The sequence below is a fragment of the Rhinoderma darwinii genome, chromosome 2 (genome assembly GCF_050947455.1).
Source record: "Rhinoderma darwinii isolate aRhiDar2 chromosome 2, aRhiDar2.hap1, whole genome shotgun sequence".
NCBI classification, from domain to species: domain Eukaryota; kingdom Metazoa; phylum Chordata; class Amphibia; order Anura; family Rhinodermatidae; genus Rhinoderma; species Rhinoderma darwinii.
Genome location: NC_134688.1, coordinates 331,103,828 through 331,129,145, shown reverse-complemented (window position 1 = coordinate 331,129,145; position 25,318 = coordinate 331,103,828). Strand labels below are relative to the sequence as shown.

Genomic DNA, 25,318 nt, shown 5'->3' with positions numbered 1-25,318 from the left:
GGTGTTTCCTGTAGATAGAGCCCATTGTGGCGTTCTCTGTAGATAGAGCCCCCTGTGGCGTTCCCTGTAGATAGAGCCCCCGGTGCCCCTGTGGCAGTCTCTGTAGATAGGTCCCCATGTGGCATTCCCTGTAGATAGGGCCCCATGTGGCATTCCCTTTAGATAGGGCCCCATCTACAGGGAATGCCACATGGGGCCTTATCTACAAGGACTGCCACAGGGGCACAGGGGGCTCTATCTACTGGGAACGCCACAGGGGGCTCTATCTACAGGGAATGCCACAAGGGGATCTATCCATAGGGAACGCCACAAGGGGGCCTATCTACAGGGGGCACTATACAGGGAACGCTACAGGGGGCACTATACAGGGAATGCTACAGTGAATGCCACAGGGGGCTCAATCTACAGGGAACACTACAGGGGGCCCTGTCTGCAGGGAATGCTACAGGGCGCACTATTTATAGGGAACGCTACTACCTACAGAGGGCTCTATGGGGAGAACTATCTATAGAGGGCTCTACTGGGAGCACTATCTACAGAGGGCACTGTGTGTGGTGCATTACTTTACAGCTTTTGACACAATTTTATTCAGGGGCACAGTGTATGTTACTGTTATATTCAGGGACACAGTGTGTAGCACTATTATATTCGGGGGACACATGTATGATATTATTATATTTGGGGGCATAGAGTGTGGTACCATAAGAATTTTCTCTTCATTTATAGGTGCAGAAATGTTGAAAGAGTGAGCTTCGGAAGACATCTGAGCAGCAAATTGACACATTTCCGCAGAAATGGGTCATGGCCAGGAGGCATCATAGAGTTCTGGACCAGATGGAAAAGTAAAGAGAACGACTAGAATCGGAGAAGTCGTCACCAGTGAGTCACTAATTGTAAATGTTTATTCTCCTTGTGACTGCTCAGTACTGTAGTCACTGCATGATCTGCAGTGAGATGATGTGTGTATCGTTCTTTTTTGTGGAACAGCAACTCCCAGCATATCATTACCATCATTCTGGCTATACTGGGAGCTGTAGTTTTATGCCATACAAACTTATATGGCAGGGGTTAAACTAAATTTGCAAATTATCTCTATACTGAGCTGTATTTGTACTGGTGCTGTATATATGTACTGAGCTTGGTTTTGGAGTTATATTCATCATAACAACCAAGCTCAATACATATATACAGCACCAAAGAGAAGCTCAGAACATACATACAACTCCAGAACCAAGCTCAGTACATATATACAGCACAAGAACAAAGCTCAGTACATAAATACAGCACCAGAACAAAGCTCACCGCATATATACAGCCCCAGAACTAAGCTCAATACATATATACAGCACCAAAGAGAAGCTCAGAACATACATACAACTCCAGAACCAAGCTCAGTACATATATACAGCACCAGAACAAAGCTCAGTACATATACAGTGGAGGAAATAAGTATTTGATCCCTTGCTGATTTTGTAAGTTTGCCCACTATCAAAGACATGAACAGTCTAGAATTTTTAGGCTAGGTTAATTTTACCAGTTAGAGATAGATTATATATTTAAAAAAAAAGAAAATCACATAGTCAAAATTATATATATTTATTTGCATTGTGCACAGAGAAATAAGTATTTGATCCCCTACCAACCATTAAGAGTTCAGCCTCCTTCAGACCAGTTACACGCTCCAAATCAACTTGGTGCCTGCATTAAAGACAGCGGTCTTAAATGGTCACCTGTATAAAAGACTCCTGTCCGCAGACTCAATTAATCAGTCTGACTCTAACATCTACAACATGGGCAAGACCAAAGAGATTCTAAGGATGTCAGGGACAAGATCATAGACCTGCACAAGGCTGGAATGGGCTACAAAACCATAAGTAAGACGCTGGGTGAGAAGGAGACAACTGTTGGTGCAATAGTAAGAAAATGGAAGACATACAAAATGACTGTCAATCGACATCGATCTGGGGCTCCATGCAAAATCTCACCTCGTGGGGTATCCTTGATCCTGAGGAAGGTGAGAGCTCAGCCGAAAACGACACGGGGGGAACTTGTTAATGATCTCAAGGCAGCAGGGACCACAGTCACCAAGAAAACCATTGGTAACACATTACGCCGTAATGGATTAAAATCCTGCAGTGCCCGCAAGGTCCCCCTGCTCAAGAAGGCACATGTACAGGCCCGTCTGAAGTTTGCAAATGAACATCTGGATGATTCTGAGAGTGATTGGGAGAAGGTGCTGTGGTCAGATGAGACTAAAATTTGGCATTAACTCAACTCGCCGTGTTTGGAGGAAGAGAAATACTGCCTATGACCCAAAGAACACCGTGCCCACTGTCAAGCATGGAGGTGGAAACATTATGTTTTGGGGGTGTTTCTCTGCTAAGGGCACAGGACTACTTCACCGCATCAATGGGAGAATGGATGGAGCCATGTACCGTCAAATCCTGAGTGACAACCTCCTTCCCTCCACCAGGACATAAAAAATGGCTCGTGGCTGGGTCTTCCAGCACGACAATGACCCGAAACATACAGCCAAGGCAACAAAGGAGTTGCTCAAAAAGAAGCACATTAAGGTCATGGATTGGTCTAGCCAGTCTCCAGACCTTAATCCCATCGAAAACTTATGGAGGGAGCTGAAGATCCGAGTTGCCAAGCGACAGCCTCAAAATCTTAATGATTTACAGATGATCTGCAAAGAGGAGTGGGCCAAAATTCCATCTAACATGTGTGCAAACCTCATCATCAACTACAAAAAACGTCTGACTGCTGTGCTTACCAACAAGGGTTTTGCCACCAAGTATTAAGTCTTGTTTGCCAAAGGGATCAAATACTTATTTCTCTGTGCACAATGCAAATAAATATATATAATTTTGACAATGTGATATTCTGTTTTTTTTTAAATATAATCTATCTCTCACTGGTAAAATTAACCTAGCCTAAAAATTATAGACTATTCATGTCTTTGACAGTGGGCAAACGTACAAAATTAGCAAGGGATCAAATACTTATTTCCTTCACTGTATACAGCACCAGAACAAAGCTCACTACATATATACAGCCCCAGAACTAAGCTCAATACATATATACAGCACCAAAGGGAAGCTCAAAACATATATACAACTCCAGAACTAAGCTCTGCATATAAATACAGCACCACAACAAAGTTTAGTACATATATACAGCCCCAGAAGCAAGCTCGGTACATATATACAGCATCAGAATAATGACCATTACATATTTACAGCACCAGAACAAACCTCAGTACATATATACAGCAACAGAACCAAGCTCAGTACATATATAAAGCACCACAACAAAGCTTAGTACATATATACAGCACCAGAACCAAGCTCAGTACATAAATACAGCCCCAGAACAAAGCTCAGTACATATACTGTATATCAGAACAACCAAGGTCAAAACATATATATATATATATATATATATATATATATATATATATGTACTGAGCTTTGTTCTGGTGCTGTATATATGTACTGAGATATGTTATGGTGCTGTATATAAGTTCCTAGCTTTGTTCTGGTCCTGTATATATGTATGGAGCTTTGTTCTGGTGTTGTATTTAGGTTATAAGTGAGGTTCTGGTGTTGTGTATATGTACTGAGCTTTGTTCTGGTGCTGTTTATATGTACTGAGCTTTGTACTGGTGCTGTATATATGTACTGAGCTTTGTTCCGGTGTTGTACTTATGTACTGAGCTTGGTTCTGGTGTTGTATTTATGTACTGAGCTTGGTTGTGGTGCAGTATATATGTATTGAGTTTGGTCCTGGCACTACATCTGTGCATTAGCTGCCAGATCCGTCGTGGCTCCACCCGTCTCATGTGCACAGCCTAACTAAATGGGCTGAGCACGATTAGGATATAGAATGTGCGCATATAGGTCTATACGTAATGGGTGAGCTTAATATAATGTGTCAGTGGGCATGTACGCTTATGTAATTATATACATAGTGTGGCAATCCACACTCTGGACAGGGAATTTCTTTATTTAGAGTTCACTTTAATGTAGGAGGTATTTGGAATATCGTAATTGCTTTATTTTATTATTAGAATAATTTTCAATTGCGCGATACACCGCAAAACACCTTGAATCCCCTACATTAAATAAATAGCCCATGGATTCCAATTTGTGACATGCAATTTTTCATTTTTTCTTCAGCATTGCTGCTGGAGAAATGTACACCAGCCCAAACTTTTCCTCCTTCCTCCTCATTCATCAATCAGCTCAAACTTTTGTTTGAGAAGGGATTGTTCAAAGTTGACAACCACTTTAAGAAAGCCAAAAATTAGCAAATCTATACCTTTTCCAACCCCTAACCCGTTCTTTATTTAATAAAGTGTGAAAGCAAGTAGAGAGAGGGAAATAGTAGTCTTATTCTAAACACCTGCCTAAACATATGGTAAAGAAAAACTTTCTCATACAGTGTAGAAAATAAAGGGGTAGTCAGGTTAGAGAGGGGTCAGACTATATTGGTGGGGGGGGGGAACAGACTGTGGGGAGAGGACTAGGCAACAGGATAAGGAGATCCTTTCGTTACAAAACAGCAATGAAAATAAAAATGCCCAAATAATGTCAAATAATCACATTTCTGATACTGAAAGTGAAACACTTAAAGGCAAGTTAAAGGGTATGTTCACAAATGCCAGAAGTCTAGCAAGCAAAATGGGGGAGCTGGATTCTTTGGTACTGGAGGAAAATATAGATATAGTTGGTGTTGCTGAAACATGGCTGGACTCTTCACACGACTGGGCTGTAAATCTACAGGGTTTTACACTGTTTCGGAAAAACATGATGAATAGGAAAGGTGGTGGTGTATGTCTGTATGTGAGAAGTGATATGAAGGTGAGTGTGAAAGAGACATTTGAGGGTGAAGATTGTGAGGAGGTTGAAACCTTGAGGGTGGAATTACAAAGGGAGGTAAACACAAAAAAATTACTTTTGGTGTAATCTATAGACCCCCCAATATAACTGAGGAGATGGAAGGTTAGCTATATAAACAGATGGAGCGGGCTGCACCGGCTGGTACTGTAGTGATAATGGGAGATTTTAATTACCGGAATATTAATTGTTGTCATGGTTCGGCTTCAACTGCAAAGGTGAGACATTTCCTCAACCTGTTGCAGGAAAATTTTATGAGCCTGTTTGTGGAAGGCCCGACTAGAGGTGAAGCTCTGTTGGATCTGGTAATTTGTAATAATACAGAGCTTGTTGGGAACGTCAATGTTCGTGAAACCCTCGGTAACAGTGATCACAATATAGTTAAATTTTACATATATACTGTAAAAAACAAAACACAGGCTGGGAGGGCAAAAACACTTAATTTTAAGAAGGCCAATTTCTCCAGGTTGAAGACTGCAATTCAAGATATAGACTAGGAAGAACTAATGTTAAACAATGGTACAAATGATAAATGGGAGATTTTCAAATCTACTTTGGGTAATTATATTGCAAAATTTATTCCTATAGGTAACAAGTATAAACGACTAAAATGAAACCCCCAAAAATTCTTCAAGTATATAAATGCAAAAAAGCTAAGGTCTGAACATGTAGGACCCCTAGATAGTGGTAATGGGGAGTTGGTCACAGGGGATCAAGAGAAGGATGGGTTCTTAAGATCTGTATATACAACAGAAGAAAGAGCAGCTGATGTAGCCGGTGACAGTGCTGTTAATATATCAGTTGATATACTGAATTGGATGAATGTAGAGTTGGTCCAAGCTAAATTAATCAAAATAAATGTACACAAGGCCCCGGGACCAGATGGGTTACACCCTAGAGTTCTTAAAGAGCTTAGTTCAGTTATTTCTGTCCCCCTCTTCATATTATTTAGAGATTCTCTAGTGACTGGTATAGTGCCAAGGGATTGGCGCAGGGCAAATGTGGTGCCTATTTTCAAAAAGGGCTCTAGGTCTTCCCCGGGTAATTATAGACCAGTAAGCTTAACATCCATTGTGGAGAAAATGTTTGCAGGGCTATTGAGGGACTATATACAGGATTATGTGATAAAAAATAGTATTATAAGTGACAGCCAGCACGGTTTTACTAAGGACAGAAGCTGTCAAAGCAACCTGATTTGTTTTTATGAAGAGGTGAGCAGAAGCCTAGACAGAGGGGCCGCTGTGGATATAGTGTTTTTGGAATTTGCAAAGGCATTAGACACTGTCCCCCATAGACGTCTAATGGGTAAATTAGGCAAAAAAAATGGACAAGGAGGCAGCACTTCCAAAAACGTGGAAAACCTTTTATCACCCATGCAACGTTTCAATCCCTCAGGACCTTTCTCAAGCAAATTAAGGACTATAGGTTTAGAAAGTATGGCTTGTGATTGGATTGAGAATTGGCTCAAAGACCGTATCCAGAGAGTTGTGGTAAATGATTCCTACTCTGAATGGTCCCCGGTTATAAGTGGTGTACCCCAGGGTTCCGTGCTGGGACCACTATTATTCAATTTATTTATTAATGATATAGAGGATGGGATTAATAGCACTATTTCTATTTTTGCAGATGACACCAAGCTATGTAATATAGTTCAGTCTATGCAAGATCTTCGTGAATTTCAAGCGGATTTGAACACACTAAGTGTTTGGGCATCCAGTTGGCAAATGAAGTTTAATGTAGATAAATGTAAAGTTATGCATCTGGGTACCAACAATCTGCATGCATCATATGTCCCAGGGGGAGCTACACTGGGGGAGTCACTTGTAGAGAAGGATCTGTGTTTACTTGTAAATCATAAACTAAATAACAGCATGCAATGTCAACCAGCTGCTTCAAAGGCCAGCAAGATATTGTCGTGTATTAAAAGAGGCATGGACTCGCGGGATAGGGATGTAATATTACCACTTTACAAAGCATTAGTAAGGCCTCATCTAGAATATGCAGTTCAGTTCTGGGCTACAGTTCATAGAAAAGATGCCCTGGAGTTAGAAAAAATACAAAGAGCAACAAAGCTAATAAGGGGCATGGAGAATCTAAGTTGAGGAAAGCTTAAAAGAATTAAACCTATTTAGCCTTAAAAAAAGACGACTAAGGGGGGACATGTGTAACTTATATGAATATATGAATGGCACATACAAAAAATATGGTGAAATCCTGTTCCATGTAAAACCCCCTCAAAAAACAAGGAACACTCCCTCCGTCTGGAGAAAAAAAGGTTCAACCTGCAGAGGCGACAAGCCTTCTTTACTGTGAGAACTGTGAATCTATGGAATAGTCTACCGCAGGAGCTGGTCACAGCAGGGACAGTAGATGGCTTTAAAAAATGCTTAGATAATTTCCTAGAGCAATAAAATGTAAGCTCTTATGTGTAGATTTTTTTTTAACTTCCCTTTTCCCATCCCTTGGTTGAACTTGATGGACATGTGTCTTTTTTCAACCATACCAACTATGTAACTATGTAACACAGTTGAGTTTAAAGGAACACTCTGGGTAAAACTTTGAGCCTCATTTATCAAAACTGTCTAACAGAAAAACTGGCCTTGCTGCTCATAGCAACCAATCAGAGCTCGGTTTCCATTCCTTAAACTGCTATGGAAAAAGTATAGCTACACTGTGATTGGTTGCTATGGGTAACAAGCCTAGTTTTTTATGTTAATCTTGTTAGCTGATTGCAGGACATGAGGGGTTGTTGCATGACATTGGGGTCCTCTCTTTTGTGTTCTTTGTAGCCATTTGTCATGCACCACACACCCAGGCATAATATCGGTGTTTCTTTAACCGCTTGCCGACAATTGTCATAACTGAACATCATGGTAGGCAGAGGGGTTGGCGCAATTTGTTGTACAATTCCGAAAAGCTGATGGTGCAGGCTCAGAAACTGAGCCTGTGCCATCACATGTGGGTGTCAACTGTATATTACACCTGACACTCCGCTGTAACAGCTGCAACCGAAGCTAGCACTGATCCCGGGTGATTAACCACTTACATGTTAAAGTCAATAGCGACCGCGGCATCTTAGTGGGTTGAAACCCATATCCCACCCTGGCAACACGATCGCAAGGATGCCGATGGTTGCTATGGCAACCAGGGGCCTTATGATGGCCTCCAGGTCTGCCATGTATGGAAGCCTATCAGGTCCAGACAGAACCAGGGCCTAATAGGCTACCTGTCAGTGTACAACTGACAGTTGTAATACATTGCACTACATAAAGAGAGCAATGCATTATAATCGTGTTTAGGGGTTGAGGCCTTTAAGTCCCTTTGTGGGACTAAAAGAAAAAAGGTAAAAAAAGGTAAAACATTTTTTTTTATAAAAAACAAAAAAATGTTAGTTTAAAATAAAAAATTACCTTTTCTCCCTTACCAAGTACTTTATTATTGGAAAAAAAAGGAAAGAAGGAGTAGACTATACATAATTGGCATCGCCGCATCCATAACGATCTGAGCTATAAAAATATTATGTTATTTATCCCACACAGTGAACCCTGTAAAAAAAAACCTAAGCAACAATGCCAAAATTGCTGCTTTTTAGTTAACTTGCCAAAATGGAATAAAAAGTGATATCCCAAAATTGTACCAAGAAAAACGACATTTAGGCCCGCAAAAAATAATCCCTCACACATACTCCTTCATCCACCTTCGTTGCAAAAAACAAAAAATATTTTTTGTGTAAAAGTAGTCAAACATAAAAAACGATATAAATTTGGTATTGTCATAATGGTGCTGACCCGCAAAATAAAGCTTACATGCCATTTTTACAGCACTTTGAATGCCACATTAAAAAAACTAAAAAACTATACAGGAATTATTGGCGTTTTTTTTATCACCTTTCCTCCCAAAAAAATGTAATAAAAAGTGATCAAAAAGTCAAATGTACCCCAAAATTGTAACAGTAAAAACCACAGCCTGTCCTGCAAAAAACAAAAAAAAAGTCATGAATTCCTTAAAGGAAGGGTGTCGCGAAAAAAATATTTTTTATATCAATTTGCTTTTAGTGTTTTATTAAAAATGTTTTTATTTATTTGTGTGTTTGTGTTTTACTTTTTTTTACTTTCTAACTTTTTCTTCTCTATGGGGGCTGCCACTTTTTTTTTCATTTCTGTATGTGTCGATTAACGACACATACAGAAATGGAATACGGCATACACATCCTCATAGAGAATGCGAACGGGAGCCGTTCGCATTCACTATGGTGTACGCCGTCTGTGTGGGAACGGCGCATGCGCCGCTCCCACACAGTCCAAATGGAAGGTCTTCGGCCAAGCGACATCCGGCGCCATTTTCTTGTGGACCAGAAGCCGCGGCCGGACAGTAAGATTACTACTTCCGGTCGCGGCTTCCGGACATGTGTTCTGAAGCAAGCACTTGGAGCGGATGGAGCAGACGGAGCGGACGGACCGGAGGGAGTGGCGGCGGCAGGAGCAGGTAAGTTATGTCTGTGTTTGTTCGTGTTTTACTGTGTGATTACCACTGTATACAAGCCTACTACACTGTGTATTCGCTCAAAAAATGGCGACACACAGTGTAGGAGGTTTGTACATTCAATCCCCTCCTTTCTCCTGGCACTAGCCAGGATAAAGGAGGGGGCATTGTTTGAGGACGCTAGAGCGAGTGTGTCTTCTCAAATTTTGCAGCATAAAGCAATGTGGTTGCTTTACCACATGCCAATGCTGCAATTTTGGGAATTGCTCCCTCTAGTGACCAGTACAGGGAAATATTATAAATTAGAATCTAATTTATAATGTTTCCTGACTCGTGAAAAAATTAAAAAAATTAGAACAATGTTTAATCATTTATATACTAACAGTTTAACTAAAAAAAAAATAACAAAATTTCTAGCGACACATTCCCTTTAAGTTAGGGACGAAAAAACATCCTGAAGTACAGGCCAGAGGGGACCTTTTTTTCTGCTTCAAGGGGTCATTATCAAGGCCCTAATATTTGGGAACCAGGAAAAGGAGGGCTCAAGCACATCTCCTGGAAGCGAAGGTGCCCATATTCTAACAGGGCAGCACTTTCCCAGCAAAATTCCCCAAAATGCAAAGGTGCGTACCTGTTAGGAAACGTCCGTCCCTTCAGGCTGGGTTCACACACCCTATTTACGGACGTAATTCGGGCGTTTTAACCTCGAATCACGTCCGAAAATACGGCTTCAAAGCGCCGGCAAACATCTGCCCATTCATTTGAATGGGTTTTACAATGTACTGTGCCGACGGTCATTTTTTTTTACGCGCCGCTGTCAAAAGACGGCGCGTAAAAAAGGCGCCCGCGTCAAAGAAGTGCCTGTCACTTCTTGGGACGTAATTGGAGCCGTTTTCCATTGACTCCATAGAAAAACAACTCCAATTACGTCAGTAATGGACGCTGCGAAAAACGCCTGCACTTGCCTTTACGTCTGAAATTCCGGAGCTGTTTTCTCCTGAAAACAGCTCCGTAATTTCAGCCGTATCAGACGTGTACGTGTGACCATACCCTTAAGATTGCCATGACTAAAAGTCTAGCTTCTTGGCGGATCTGGTTTTAGTTGCAGAGCCTATCCCACTTCTCTGTCTTTCTTCCTATAAGATTGAAGTATTGAAGTCTGGGTTAGTTCTGTCTTCTTTGCTTGTGATTTTCCTTGTTTGCACGTGTTTGATCAAGCTTCTAATTATACCCTGTACCTTTGACTATTTGGACTTTTGGAACTGGACCTCGGTTTGTCTCTGGATTTCCCCTTTGTTTACTGATTTGGCTGGTTTTGACCTCGGCAATTCCTAATATACTCTAGCTTTGTGATTTGGGCTTTCTGTTTTCCTTCTGGCTGTCTTATCTGTTCTTGTATTGCCTGCATTGCACCTCTTGTCCAACACTGTACTCTGTTAAAACAACCTGGGTTCTGTGCAGCTAATTCCAACCTGCCTTGCGGTGGGCTATGGTGAAGACCATGCAATAGCCCTAGACTCTGCTGATCAGAGTTGCGACGGATTTGAAGTAGCAGACTTACTTGCATGCTTGTTCCAGACAGTCTCCAGGTGCCTTTGGGGAATCGCTCACATATCAATTCCATCAACTTTCACCCTGGGAATTGTTCAACTAATGATTCCATAACAGTACCAAAAGAGGGATAAGAAAGGACACCATTTATCAGTGTGGCCTGTGCATAAAGGATTGCTTCACAGCATAACACACATCTATGGATAGTTTTATTATTTATTTACCCCATTATTATACTACCTTATTATGCCCTGAAGTACACTGCCCAGCTTACATATGCTCCCACATTAGGAACTAAAATACCACAAACAAAACTACTACCAAGCAAAATCCACACTCCAAAAGCCAAATAGCTTCTTCCATTCTGAGCCCTGCAGTGTGCCCAAACAGCCGTTTACATCTACATATATGGCATTGCCATACCTAGTAGAACCCACTTAACAATTTTCACAGCCCACTTCTAATAAGTTCAGAAAAAAACCTGTGAGGTCAAAATGCTCACTATGCCCCTAGATGAATTGAATACTGGTACCTCAGGGGCTCCACAAATGCGACTTGTTGCCCAAAATCCAATCCAATAATTTGCGATCCAAAAGCCAAATAGCGCTTCTTTCCTCCTGGGCCCTGCTGTGTGCCCAAACAGCAGTTTATGACCACATATTGCTGTACTGAAATTGCTTTACAAATGTTGGGGTGCTTTCTCTCCTTTATTTCTTGTGGAAATGAGAAATGTTGAGCTAAAACTCTTCACTGCCCAATTCTAATAAAATCTATGAAACACCTGTGGGGTCAAATTTCTCACTATACCCCTAGGTGAATTCCTTGTTGGATGTAGTTTACAAAATTGGGTCTTTTTGGAAGTGTTTCTTATGTTTTGACACCTCAAGGCTTTTGCAAACGTGTAGTGGTGCAGTCAAGTAGTATATTAGGGCCACATATGGGATATTTTTAAAAACTGCAGAATCAGTGTAAGAAACTTCCAATATACTGTTTTTAATACTTTGAAGGGTATAGTTGTTTAAAATTTGGTGATTTATAGGGGGTTTCTAACATATAGACCCCTTAAAACAACTGCAGAACTAAATTGGTTCTTTAAAATTTTGGAAACTTTCTTAAAAAGTTGAAAAATGATTGATAATCTTTTAAGCCTCATAACGGCCCAAAAAAATAAAATAATGTTAAAAAAAAATTAGGTCATCTTAAAGTAAATATATGGGAAATTTTAATTAGTAACTATTTTGTGTTTTGTTACTTATCTGTCTTATAAGTGGTGAAAATCAAACTTGCACATTTTTTCACATTTTTGATAAATTTGGTGTTTTTCTGCCATGTCTGAAGATAGCAACGATGGAAGTATGTTAAAAAGGCCCAGATTGCTAAAATAAAGGGACCTGTGGACCTACGTTTTTTTGTATGGTATGACCCGTTAGCTTTTAGCTTGGAGATAGCCATATCTCCATGTTATGTTTAATTCAGTGGAGCTGTAGTGATCATAAATAGGACTAACATCAACATAGCTCAGGGGTACAGAAATATTCAATATAAATCGGGCATGAGCCCATTCTTTACAGTGATTGGTGAGCATCATGGCTCATGAACCCCCACCGATGCCAAGTCACCTTATTAGCCAAGCCACAAATGGTGCTCAATATACAGTAATTGAATAATGACTATTTTAAAGATCAGACTTCTTTCTGTGGAATTTCAATAATAAATAAAATCTTACTAACAATTATTTCATTTTTTTACACAGAATGAACTTTATTTAGATTTTCCTTTAGACAAAGATAAAAGATACTAATAAGAAACATTGTACCACACAGGTGACCAGAGACAAATTGTAACACTTCACCTATGTAGTTCTCATTAATTTTCTATGGGAAGACTATGAAATTGAGAATTAAGATACATCCAGGTTAAAAATGGCTATGTAATATTTCTTTTTATGAGGGACCTAGGAGTATTTGTGAGTCCATCTCTATATCTATATCTCGTATACCTTTCTTTATTCCTCCATCAGCAGCACAAGTATAATCTCCAGAGCTCAGCAGAAAGCATGAGGCCCCTGACTTGTTTTTGTCTTTGGCACTGGCTCGTCTAATAATTCTCTTGTCTTCTAGCGGTTGGAATTGGGGTGGGTCTTCATGATCCTCATCTGACATTACTGTATTGGCATCCCCATTTTGCTTAGAATCTGTGAAAAACACAAAATTTTAAATAAGAATATTATAATGCAATAAATTGCATTCTATGTTACATACATCAATCCTACTACACGTGTTATTGGAACAATATAACAATCAAAAAGCAATATTATGTAAATACCAATATCTGTATTCATAGCGAAGACTATGGTTAGCTTACCTTCACACTAATATCACTTGTCCATTTTTATGGCTCAATTTTTGAATGTGCTAAAATGGAAAATATAGCATTTATATATAGAAGACAATGGATACCTTTTATTAGGATCTGTTCCTCCATTGAGCTTAAAGGGGTTGTACAGGATTAGAAAAACATGGCTGCTTTCTTTTAAAAACAGTGCCACACTTGTCCACAGGTTGTGTGTGGTTTTGCAGCTCACCCCCATTCACTTCAACAGAGCAGAGATGCAATACAGGGCACAACACATGGATAGGTGCGGTTTTGGGAAGAACACAGCCATGTTTTTCTAATCCTAAACAACCCCTTTAATAATAAAAATAAGAGAACTTTAGGTTTTCATTATTTTTGAAGAAAGAATAGTGTAGCAGACGTATGCCTCAGCCAACATTCATCTGTAACAAGATAAAAATAGAAAGAATATGTTGACTTTTTGACTTTGGCTTGCTTCTGTCTTTAAAAAAAAAATGCTTTATTCTTTTGGGAAATGGTCTCACCTCTTGTCTTACAAACAGTTTAGTTTCTCACCAATGCAACATGTGAAATAGGGAGATGCACTTTTCTATTAACACCATCACTGCATAGGGTTTATCTATCACATTCCACGTAACCATTTATATACACTAGAAACGTCATCTACACTAGCAAACACTTTGTTATCATTTAGCTTAAGACCATCATATATATATATATATATATATATATATATATATATATATATACTACCGTTCAAAAGTTATGGGTCACTTAGAAATTTCCTTATTTTTGAAAGAAAAGCACAGTTTTTTTCAACGAAGATAACATTAAATTAATCAGAAATACACTCTATACATTGTTAATGTGCTAAATGACTATTCTAGCTGCAAACATCTGGTTTTTAATGCAATATCTACATGTGTGTATAGAGGCCCATTTCCAGCAACCATCACTCCAGTGTTCTAATGGTACATTGTGTTTGCTAACTGTGTTAGAAGGCTAATGGATGATTAGAAAACACTTGAAAACCCTTGTGCAATTATGTTAGCACCGCTGTAAACAGTTTTGCTGTTTAGAGGAGCTATAAAACTGACCTTCCTTTGAGCTAGTTGAGAATCTGGAGCATTACATTTGTGGGTTCGATTAAACTCTCAAAATGGCTAGAAAAAGAGAGCTTTCATGTGAAACTCAACAGTCTATTCTTGTTCTTAGAAATGAAGGCTATTCCATGCGAGAAATTGCCAAGAAACGGAAGATTTCCTACAACGGTGTGTACTACTCCCTTCAGAGGACAGCACACACAGGCTCTAACCAAAGTAGAAAGAGAAGTGGGAGGCCCCACTGCACAACTGAGCAACAAGATAAGTACATTAGAGTCTCTAGTTTGAGAAATAGACGCCTCACAGGTCCTGAACTGGCAGCTTCATTAAATAGTACCCACAAAACGCCAGTGTCAACGTCTACAGTGAAGAGGCGACTCCGGGATGCTGGCCCTCACGGCAGAGTGGCAAAGAAAAAGCCATATCTGAGACTGGCTAATAAAAGGAAAAAATTAATATGGGCAAAAGCACACAGACATTGGACAGAGGAAGATTGGAAAAAAGAGTTATGGACAGACGAATCGAAGTTTGAGGTGTTTGGATCACACAGAAGAACATTTGTGAGACGCAGAACAACTGAAAAGATGCTGGAAGAGTGCCTGACGCTATCTGTCAAGCATGGTGGAGGTAATGTGATGGTCTGGGGTTGCTTTGGTGCTGGTAAAGTGGGAGATTTGTACAAGGTAAAAGGGATTTTGACTAAGGAAGGCTATCACTCCATTTTGCAATGCCATGCCATACCCTGTGGACAGCGCTTGATTGGAGCCAATTTCATCCTACAACAGGACAATGTCCCAAAGCACACCTCCAAATTATGCTAGATCTATTTAGGGAAGAAGCAGGCAGCTGGTATTCTATTTGTAATGGAGTGGCCAGCGCAGTCACCAGATCTCAACCCCATAGAGCTGTTGTGGAGCAGCTTGACCGTATGATACGCAAGAAGTGCCCATCAAGCCAATCCAACTTGTGGGAGGGGCTTCTGGAAGCATGGGGTGAAATTTCTCCCGATGCTGTAATTGCTGCAAATGGAGCATTCTTTGACAAAAGCAAAGTTTGAAGGAGAAAATTATTATTTCAAATAAAAATCATTATTTCTAACCTTGTCAATGTCTTGACTATATTTTCTAGTCATTTTGCAACTCATTTGATAAATATAAGTGTGAGTTTTCATGGAAAACACAAAGTTGTCTGGGTGACCCCAAACTTTTGAACGGTAGAGTATGTATATATATATATATATATATATATATATATATATATACAGACATACAGTATACATATACACATACACGGTGGTCACTCAAGTTACAATGGCCTTACAATATTTTTACATACAATATAGGCTTATAAAATGTGTTCAAAGTGCTGCCCATTGTGTTGGATTGTCAATGCAACCCTCTTCTCCCACTCTTCACACACTGATAGCAACACCGCAGAAGAAATGCTAGCACAGGCTTCCAGTATCCGTAGTTTCAGTTGCTGCACATCTCGTATCTTCACAGCATAGACAATTGCCTTCAGATGACCCCAAAGATAAAAGTCTAAGGGGGTCAGATCGGGAGACCTAGGGGGCCATTCAACTGGCCCACGACGACCAATCCACTTTCCAGGAAACTGTTCATCTAGGAATGCTCGGACCTGACACCCATAATGACATAAATAACTCATGAATGAATAAAGTAACGTTAAAACCAAGCACACCATTGTTTTTCTTGTGAAATTCTCGATAAGTTTGATATGTCACATGACCCTCTTCCCATTGAAAAAACTAAAGTTGGATACAAAATGGCCGACTTCAAAATGGCCGCCATGGTCAACACCCAGCTTGAAAAGTTTCCCCCCTCCTATATACTAATGTGCCACAAACATGAAGTTAATATCACCAACCATTCCCATTTTATTTAGGTGTATCCATATAAATGGCCCACCCTGTATAATCTAGTCAGTATCACTAGATATGTCCATGTAGACTTTTTGTTTCTCCTTTTCTCTAACAAACCGATGTATTTTATACTAAGATATACCTGTTGTCTATTTATCCCCCTTTAGCCTTACAGGCTGCCCAGGTGGGATCCATTGGAATCCATACATTGCTTCATAGCATAATATTTACTCCTTTAAAATGCCTATGGGGATATCATCATCACCCCCTTTAAACCTCATGGCATCTACCGTCAGATCTGCCAATTACATCCCAGTCCGTATCGGACATATGTCTGTGTATACACACATGAGAATACTTACCTTATTTTTTGTGAATCCTACTGTTGCCATATGTTTAAAGTGCCCTGACATGCGCACCTGCCTCCACAACTGTCGAAATCAGCTAAGTTTGGTTATGAACCAAGTGCGCAGGCGCCTCCAATACACTTAGATCACTATTATCAAAAATCAGCTATGTCCAGCCGTGACTTTGGTGCGCTTGCGCGATCGGTATACTCTCTTACCGAAATCTTCAAAGTGCCCAGACATGCGCACTTGTATCTATAAATATCGAGATCGGCTAAGTATAGCTGTAAGACAATATGCGCATGCGCCCATTACACACATAGATCGCTATTACAAAATCTACTAAGTCCAGCCGTAGTTCTGGTACGCAGGCGCACGCGGCACATTCTAATTGGCTCAACATATATTCCCGGTATTGGCCAACTCATATGCCAATCTTCTAACACGAAGGCTTGGCTTTCAGATAGAGTTTCTATTGGTTCTCACACAGGTGAACCCTGTGTGACGTACATCGGAGTCTTTAAAAGGAGCAACAATCTGTACTCACGCTCACTAGCCCCGTTTTGATCCCCTGAGGACGCTGTGTTAACAGCGAAACATGTCGGGGGGGGGGGCTAAATCCAATCTTTTAAACAGCCAGGTTCTACTAGCAATCAGAGCACGCACACTACAGTGTATCTAGGCTGAGCAGTCTGCAGCTGCTGGCCTGACACATCTAAATCTAATTACTTCACACTCTATCTGGCAACCATGCAGATAGAGTCCAAATAGAGCGTGTGCTAAATCAACATTGGCTACAAATTTTAATCATCTGTGCCTATCGTGTATGTCCTCATGGACATCTTTAATGGTAAAATAATAAAAGTTACATTTTAATACTATCTGTTAGTGGTTGGGAAATTGGCTTTCAGTGTGCCTCTGGCACATTTGTTCTCTCTTGTATCCGTCATATGCCTGCCAACCACTAGGGTCTTTTCATTATCTGTAAGACCAAGATGACGTCACAAGCTGCCGATCCTCCTACTACACCTCCTGGCAGTGTTGACCCACGTTTTTCTTTGGCACTTCCTGACCGCTATGATGGAGACACGAGGACCTGTCGTGGATTCTTGAACCAGTGCCAGATTTACTTCCGTCTGCAAGCAAGTGCATTTTCATCTGACAGCGCAAGAGGCGCTTTCATCATCACTCTCCTCACTGGAAAGGCCCTTGCATAGGTGAACCCTATCTGGGAGAGACGAGGACCAGAGACCCGTGACTTCCAGGGCTTCCTCCTGACTTTTCACATGGTGTTTGAGGAGCCTGGATGAGTCTCATCTGCAGCAGCCTCCTTGATGAACCTACGCCAAGGAGACACCTCCGTGGGCGAGTACGCCATCCACTTCCGCGCCCTGGCGGGAGAACTGTTGTGGAACAATGAGGCCCTGGCGGCAAAATTCTGGCATGGACTGTCTCCTAGAATTAAGGACAGGCTTGCCGCCCAAGATATGCTGTCTACTCTGAATGATCTTATCCTTCTGTCTGCCCGTATTGATATGAGGATCCGAGAACGGCTCCGAGAAGCACGTCAGGAGGGAAGACTCCCTAGTCCGGTCCCATCCTTGCAGCAACCTCTGTTATCCTCTGATGCCGATCCCCATATGGAGTCTGTGAGCATGGACCGGTGTAAGCTGTCTTCTTAGGAGAGACAACGCAGACACACTTCGGGACTCTGTCTATATTGCGGCCTCGGAGGCCATCTTGTGCGCCTGTGTCCCCAAAAGCCCCAAAGCCTAGGGTTTGTAGGAGAGACAACCATGGGTAAAAAAGGACTTCCATCCAAATTGTCCTTACCCGAGAACGCATCAGGTCTCTGCGTATCTGGACTCTGGACTCTGGACTCTGGATCCGCTGCTAATTTCATTTGTAGAGACTTGGTGGATCTTCTTCAATTGCCCACTACCCCTCTGGAGAGGCCGTTGATGGTGGCATCGGCAAATTGACTTCCTCTGCCAGATCCAGTTATTGATGTGACCAAACCGCTGAGGCTCGAAGTGGGAGCTCTCCACCCTGAGTTGCTATAATTTTTTTGTCTTGTCCAAGGCCGTTAACCCCATGCTGCTAGGCCTGCCTTGGCTTCGACTTCATGCCCCAGTCCTGGACTGGAGCTCTGGGGAGGTTCTCCAGTGGGGTCCCGAATGTCACAACCTTTGCCTGGGACAGATTCGTTCAGCTCAGCCTCCTCTGCCTCAGTCATTGGCAGGATTGCCTGGCCATTATGCTGCATTTTCGGATGTCTTCAGCCAGAGGGACGCTGCCCCCACACAGGGCGTATGACTGTCCTATCGAGCTGATTCCTGGCGCAGCCCTTCCCCGTGGTAGGGTACATCCTCTCTCTTTGCCAGAGACTCTGTCCATGTCCGCCTATGTCAAAGAGAACTTCATACGGGGCTTCATACGGAAGTCTTCCTCCCCGGCAGGAGCCGGGTTCTTCTTCGTCAAGAAGAAAGATGGTTCTCTACGTCCCTGTATCGACTACCGGGGTCTCAACCAGATCACGGTGAAAAATAAGTATCCATTGCCATTGATCTCAGAATAATTTGACCGTACACGTGGTGCCAAGATTTTTTCCAAACTAGACCTGCGTGGGGCTTACAACCTAATCCGGATTCGCCAGAGTGATGAATGGAAGACAGCATTTAACACCCGTGACGGACACTATGAATATCTAGTAATGCCCTTCGGCCTGTGTAATGCCCTTGCGGTCTTCCAGGAGTTCGTTAATGACATCTTCCGTGACCTCCTCTATGTTTGTGTAGTAGTCTATTTTGATGACATCTTGATTTTTTCTCCAGATCCTATAACTCATCAGAGACATGTCCGTCAAGTCTTGCTGCAGTTAAGGGAGAATCATCTGTACTCCAAGTTGGAGAAGTGCGTGTTTGAGAGAGATGCTCTACCCTTCCTGGGCTACATCATCTCGAATAGAGGTCTCAAGATGGGTCCTGAAAAGGTAAAGTCTGTCCTGGAATGGCCACGACCTCAAGGCTTGAGGGCCATACAGCGCTTTCTGGGATTCGCCAATTTATACAGACAGTTCATTCCCAAACTTCTCCTCACTGACACCTCCTATCTCTAACCTCACCAAGAAGGGCATGAACGCCAAGGTGTAGACCCCTGAGGCAGAGTCCGCATTTACTAGCCTGAAGATTGCCTTGACGTCAGCCTCTATCATCCAGACGTTTCTCTACAGTTCTCGTTGGAGGTGGACACCTCCTCTGTCGGTGCTGGTGCACTCTACCTCCACCTACCTCCAGACGGCCCAACGGCTGAATCCTCGTCAGGCCAGGTGGTCGCTGTTCCTTACCAGGTTCCAGTTTGAGCTCCATTATCGCCCGGCTGGCAAGAATGTAAGGGCCGATGCCTTATCTAGGTCTTTCGAAACAGAAGACACCATGGAAATGCCACAGAACATTATCGACCCATCCTTCATTGTCTTTGTCAATCCACTGCAAGTTGGGGACATTCCTCCAGGCAGGACTTTTGTGCGCCTGGCTGACCGAGGGAGAATCCTTCACTGGGGACACTCCTCTAGACTGGCAGGTCACGCGGGGACCTGTAAGACCCGGGATCTGATTGCCCATCATTTCTGGTGGCCCACGCTGCCCAAGGACATTATGGACTTTGTTTCCTCCTGCTCTGTGTGTGCAGCTAACAAGGTCGCTCACTCCAGACCTGCTGGACTGCTCCAGCCATTGCCTGTGCCCGATGCTCCCTGGCATCATATAGCTATGGACTTTATTACTGACCTGCTTCTCTCTGCCGGATGCAGTACTCTCTGGGTGGTGGTGGAACAATTTTCAAAGATGGCCCACTTCGTTCCTCTGACCGGTGTTCCTTCTGCTCCTCAACTGGCCAAGCTATTTATCCAACACATCTTCCGCCTGCACGGCTTGCCGCAGGATATTTTGTCTGATTGGGGGGTTCAGTTCACCTCAAGATTCTGGAAAGCCCTCTGCGGACTCCTAGTTGTGAAGTTGGACTTTTCCTCAGCCTACCATCCTCAGTCCAATGGTCAGGTTGAGAGGATCAATCAGATCTTGGAGAACTACCTACGCCATTTCGTCTCTAAGCAGCATGATGACTGGGTGCAGTTGCTTTCGTGGCCTGAGTTCTCTTATAAGAATCATACCAGCGAGTCAACAAGGAACACACCATTCTTCATTGTCCTTGGTCAACACCCACGAATACCTCTCCCGGTGCCTGATACGTCTGAGGTACCAGCTACTGACACAGCCTTTAGGGGCTTTCTACAGATCTGGCAGCACTCTCTATCCTCCATTCTGCTGGCGGCTCCCCAGTTTCTTCCTGGAACAAAGGTCTGGCTGTCCTCCAAAAACATTAGACTGAGGATGCCATCATGCAAGTTTGCGCCCAGGTTCCTCGGACCCTTCGAGATCCTGCAACGGATCAACCCTGTCACCTACAAGCTTCGGCTGCCCCCTGCCCTCAAGATCCCCAATTCCTTTCATGTCTCTCTCCTAAAACCGGTGGTCCTGAATCGCTTTACCAAGACTCCTAGCCTTGCGGTTGCCTCCAGTGGCCTTTCAGACACCTTCGAGGTTAAGGAGATCTTGGACACCAAGAAAGTGAGAGGAAAGACTTTTTATTTGGTGGATTGGAGGGGTTTGGTCCTAAAGAGAGGTCCTGGGAGCCAGAGGAGAACCTCAATGCTCCTACCCTTCTGAAGAAGTTTCTCTCTCACTCTGGTCCCAAGAAGAGGCGGCGTAAGAGGGGGGATACTGTCATGCCCATGGCCACAGGCTGTCAGGCTCACTCACCTCCTGACACCCACAGCCATGGATCTGCGACTGCTGGCCCTAGTCTCCTCCTCAGGAGACGCCAGCGCTCACTTCCGCTCACCTCGGCCAGGTTCCATAGGGTGGCACCAAACTTTTATGTTTAATTAGCCTATAGCACCCTGGACTATAAGAAGGGACCAGCCCCTTCCTCCCATGCCTGAGAGTTGTTGTCATACCCTAAGTTTGTCTAAGCAAATGGTCTCTTAGTGTTTCCCAGTTCCCAGTGTTCCCTGTTCCTGTATCCTGTTACCTGTATCCCGTGCTATCCTGGTAGAGTGCCGTGCTGAGCTGAAGTCGTGCTGTGCTGTATTCCACGCCTGTCCTGCTTCACCACGCCTGACATCTACCTGCTGCCTAGTCCCAGCTGAGCCTGCCTTGCTACTGTCCGAGGTGCCACAGGTACCCTATAAGAACTATAGACTGTAACCTGCACCCTGTTGGCCAGCTGCCATACCGCCAAGGCGGTACGCCCTGTGGGTCCACGAACCCAACGTGACAAAGAATTTGATGAATTGCTAAATAATGAATGGAGGCATTCCTCCCAATAGTACCATAAACTGATTCACTAGTATCATAAACTAATGTATTACTTGGTAATCCATTATTTAGTAATACATCACAAATATTTTTGTGGTGGATTGGCATGATATCTATCTATAGTCAAGAAATGCTATATAATTAAGTATCCCAGTAAAAGTAATAAATATTACATTGTGCCGTCCAAGCAAAAATATAAAAAGTAGAAAAAAGGGGGGAAAAACGAAATTCCAGGACATAACCAACACACAATGAGATGCAAAAAGTATATCAAATTTATTATATAAGTTACTAGGAAACCATTTCCCCGGGAAATACCATATATAAATTAATACAAAAAACAGTGCATTAAAAAGGAACCCCTAAAGTTTGGATTACATATCATAAAGTTGTATACATGGTTAAATCTAGAATTCCTATACATGTATTACTTTAGTAAAAAATCTCCATGATGTATCTTTGAGAAAATAGAGCAAATTAAGGTTCATTAAATTGTAATAAGGACAAATAATATCCACAAATGTCCCCTTCAATTGGTATATCCATATACTGATGCAATGTGTACAAACAATGGTATACTGATGTGTAGACTCCCTATGTATGGGGCGCGGTTTTTCCCAAGCATCTTTGCAATAGAAGAAGGCTTTAAGACCACCAGTATTATCTCACCGGACCTGGTTCGAATATCACCAAAGATATAAATAATCCTTTACGGCTGCAATATAGATTTTCTCCAAATACGTTTATATAAACGTGGTAGCAGTCCCTTTCTTTTAGGGAACAAAGTACCATCCAGGTGTGTATGCCTAGGGTCAATTCAGGTTGTTCATGAACTGTGCAGTCCAAAATAGTTTTCAAACTACATACAACTGATCTCGGTCTTTATATCCTGTAGATATTTTTAGGTCAAAGAAAGGAAAACTGCAGCACACGTGTATTGAAGGTATCAAAAGGGCACAGGAAGTTTAATTCACCATCACAGCGACATTTCGACCCTAGTGTGGGTCTTTTTCAAGCCACCGGATGCATGAAGCATTGGTAGAATTACCCTCCATGAATGCTGAAATTGTGATGTGCTGCTGTTCTCTCTTTCTTGTAGATATTTTTAGGCCATGATAGCTTAGCCTTAGACTGGTCAATAAAGGGGCTATTACCAACCGAAATGGCTAGCCAAGTTCCTTGTGGAACGAGAGGTTCTGACCGCGTGGTGTAGCTTGGTGCTTTCACAAACCAGCATGACGTGGGGTCACACAGGTCACATATGGTGTAATGACGTCGCTCACGTCCATATCGAAGGAAGAAGCTTGTAAGCTAATTGGCTGACATGCCGTCATAGGCATCATGATACTATCGACAGCAGACGAATCCCCAGTGTACAATACAAAAACGCCAAGTTACAATTATTATCCCCAACCTAAAGAGCAGCTTATATCTGACAAAGGTCAGGGGAGACATGGCCCACCGTGGAGAGAAGCAGGTCCAGGGCCACCACAGGTGACCACAGGTCTGGTCACCACCACAGAGGGCCAGGTAAGCATTTCAATTTACATTATTTACGTTGCCATAATTACTTCCCCTTTTGTACAAAATTATCCCAAAGTTATATATTTTTAGATTTTTAAAGGGGACCATTCACATATAGCAACCTATAATAGTACACCAAGAAATACTTCTACAGAGCCAAAATGTATCAAGATGGTCTGATGCACCATAGAGGATAAAGTATGTGGTAAAATCGAGCTTCTGATGTCTGTTGTACAAGGACTGCTCATGCTAAAGTTTGGATTACATATCATAAAGTTGTATACATGGTTAAATCCTGTATTCCAATACATGTATTACTATGCAATTCATGTCCGCCGGGACACTACTATGTAGTGATCTCAGAGAGGAGGTATTCAACATGGACCAATTATTTATCAAATTAATTCTCTTAAAGGAAAGGTGTCATGAATTTTTTTTTAATTAATTTATGTGTTTTAATTAATAAAATTTTATATGTACTTTATTTATTTTTTCACATAAAATGTTTTTTTTTATTAACTTATTTTTACTGTACTGGGGGCTGCCATGTTTTATTTCATCTGTCTTTGTGTCTCTTAACGACACATGCACAGATGGAATATGGCAGCTACAGGGCATAGGACATAATGAACGGGAGCCATTTGTTACATCCTCTGCTTCTGCCGTTTCGCTCTGTTCTGCGCAGTTCACAGCGACCCAGCATAGAAGCTGGTTTGTAGGGGGAAAGCCGGCGCCGTTTTGGAGAAAATCGGCGTGCGTTTGTGTGTGCGTTTGTGTGTGCGTGGGCGAGTGAGGGGGTTTGCGTGTGTTTGTGTATGTGGCTGTGTATGGCGCGGTTGCATGTTTGGGTGGGTTTGTGTGTGTAGGGGGGGGCGCTCGCCGGACTAGCGGTGCTCGCCGCTGCTCCACGCAACAGCGCTACTCGACAGAGCAGCGGCGCTCGCCGCAGTTCCTTCAAAACAGCTAGTTGGTGGCTATGAAAGATCAGCAGCACACGAGCGCTGCTGATCCTTCACAGCCGCTTATCGCCTGTTTTGAAGGATCAGCGGCGAGTACCACTACTCCGTCAAGCGCCCCCCCTACACACACACACACACAAACCCCCCCAAACATGCAGGTAAGGTGTGTGTGTGTGTGTGTGTGTGTGTGTGTGTGTGAGGGTGGGGGGAGTGTTTGTGTATTTGTTTGTGGGGGGGGTTTATGTATGTGGGGTTCTGTGTGTGGCACGGTTGCATGTTTGGGGGGATTTGTGGGTGGGGGCACTCGCCGGGTCAGCGGTGCTCATCATGCACAAGCCCTTCCCAAACATGCAGGTAAGGTGTGTGCGTGTGTGGTTTTGTGTGTTGGGGTATGTGTGTGGCACTGTTGCATGTTGGGGGGCGGTTAGTGTGGGGGGGCACTCGACGGAGCAGCGGTGCTCGCCGAAGCAGCGGTGCTCGTCACACACAAAGTCCCCAAACATGTAGGTAAGGTGTGTGCATGCATGGTTTGTGTGTGGCGCGGTTGCATGTTTGGGGGGGTTAGTGTGTGGGGGGGTGCTCGATGGTGCAGCGGTGCTTGCTGCTGTTCCTTTAAAACAGCTGATTGGGGGCTGTTTTGAAAGATCAGCAGTGTGTAACTTTATGGTGATTCACAGTAGGAGCAAGGAATGAAGAAACAGCGGCATATTACTAACTTTTTTTTTGTTTTGCAGGTTCCACTGGACCATTTGGACTACGTCGTAGATTCATTGGACTACTTCGATGATCTACTTTCTTTTAAATAAAATGGTGAAAGAGGGTTGTGTGGGGGAGTT

The 25,318-nt window shown here is 42.6% G+C and overlaps 1 protein-coding gene across 1 annotated transcript in view; it reads right to left on the bottom strand.

The window, feature by feature from the left end:
• Window positions 1-12,688: 12,688 nt before the first annotated feature.
• The window catches only part of KCNC4 (potassium voltage-gated channel subfamily C member 4), an 82,715-nt gene continuing 70,085 nt past the window's right edge, over window positions 12,689-25,318 (bottom strand). Inside the window, exon 3 of the mRNA XM_075853670.1 lies at window positions 12,689-13,128. Within this exon, the coding sequence (XP_075709785.1) occupies window positions 12,878-13,128 (251 nt within the window). The 3' untranslated portion in view covers window positions 12,689-12,877. The remainder of the gene's footprint in view (window positions 13,129-25,318) is intronic.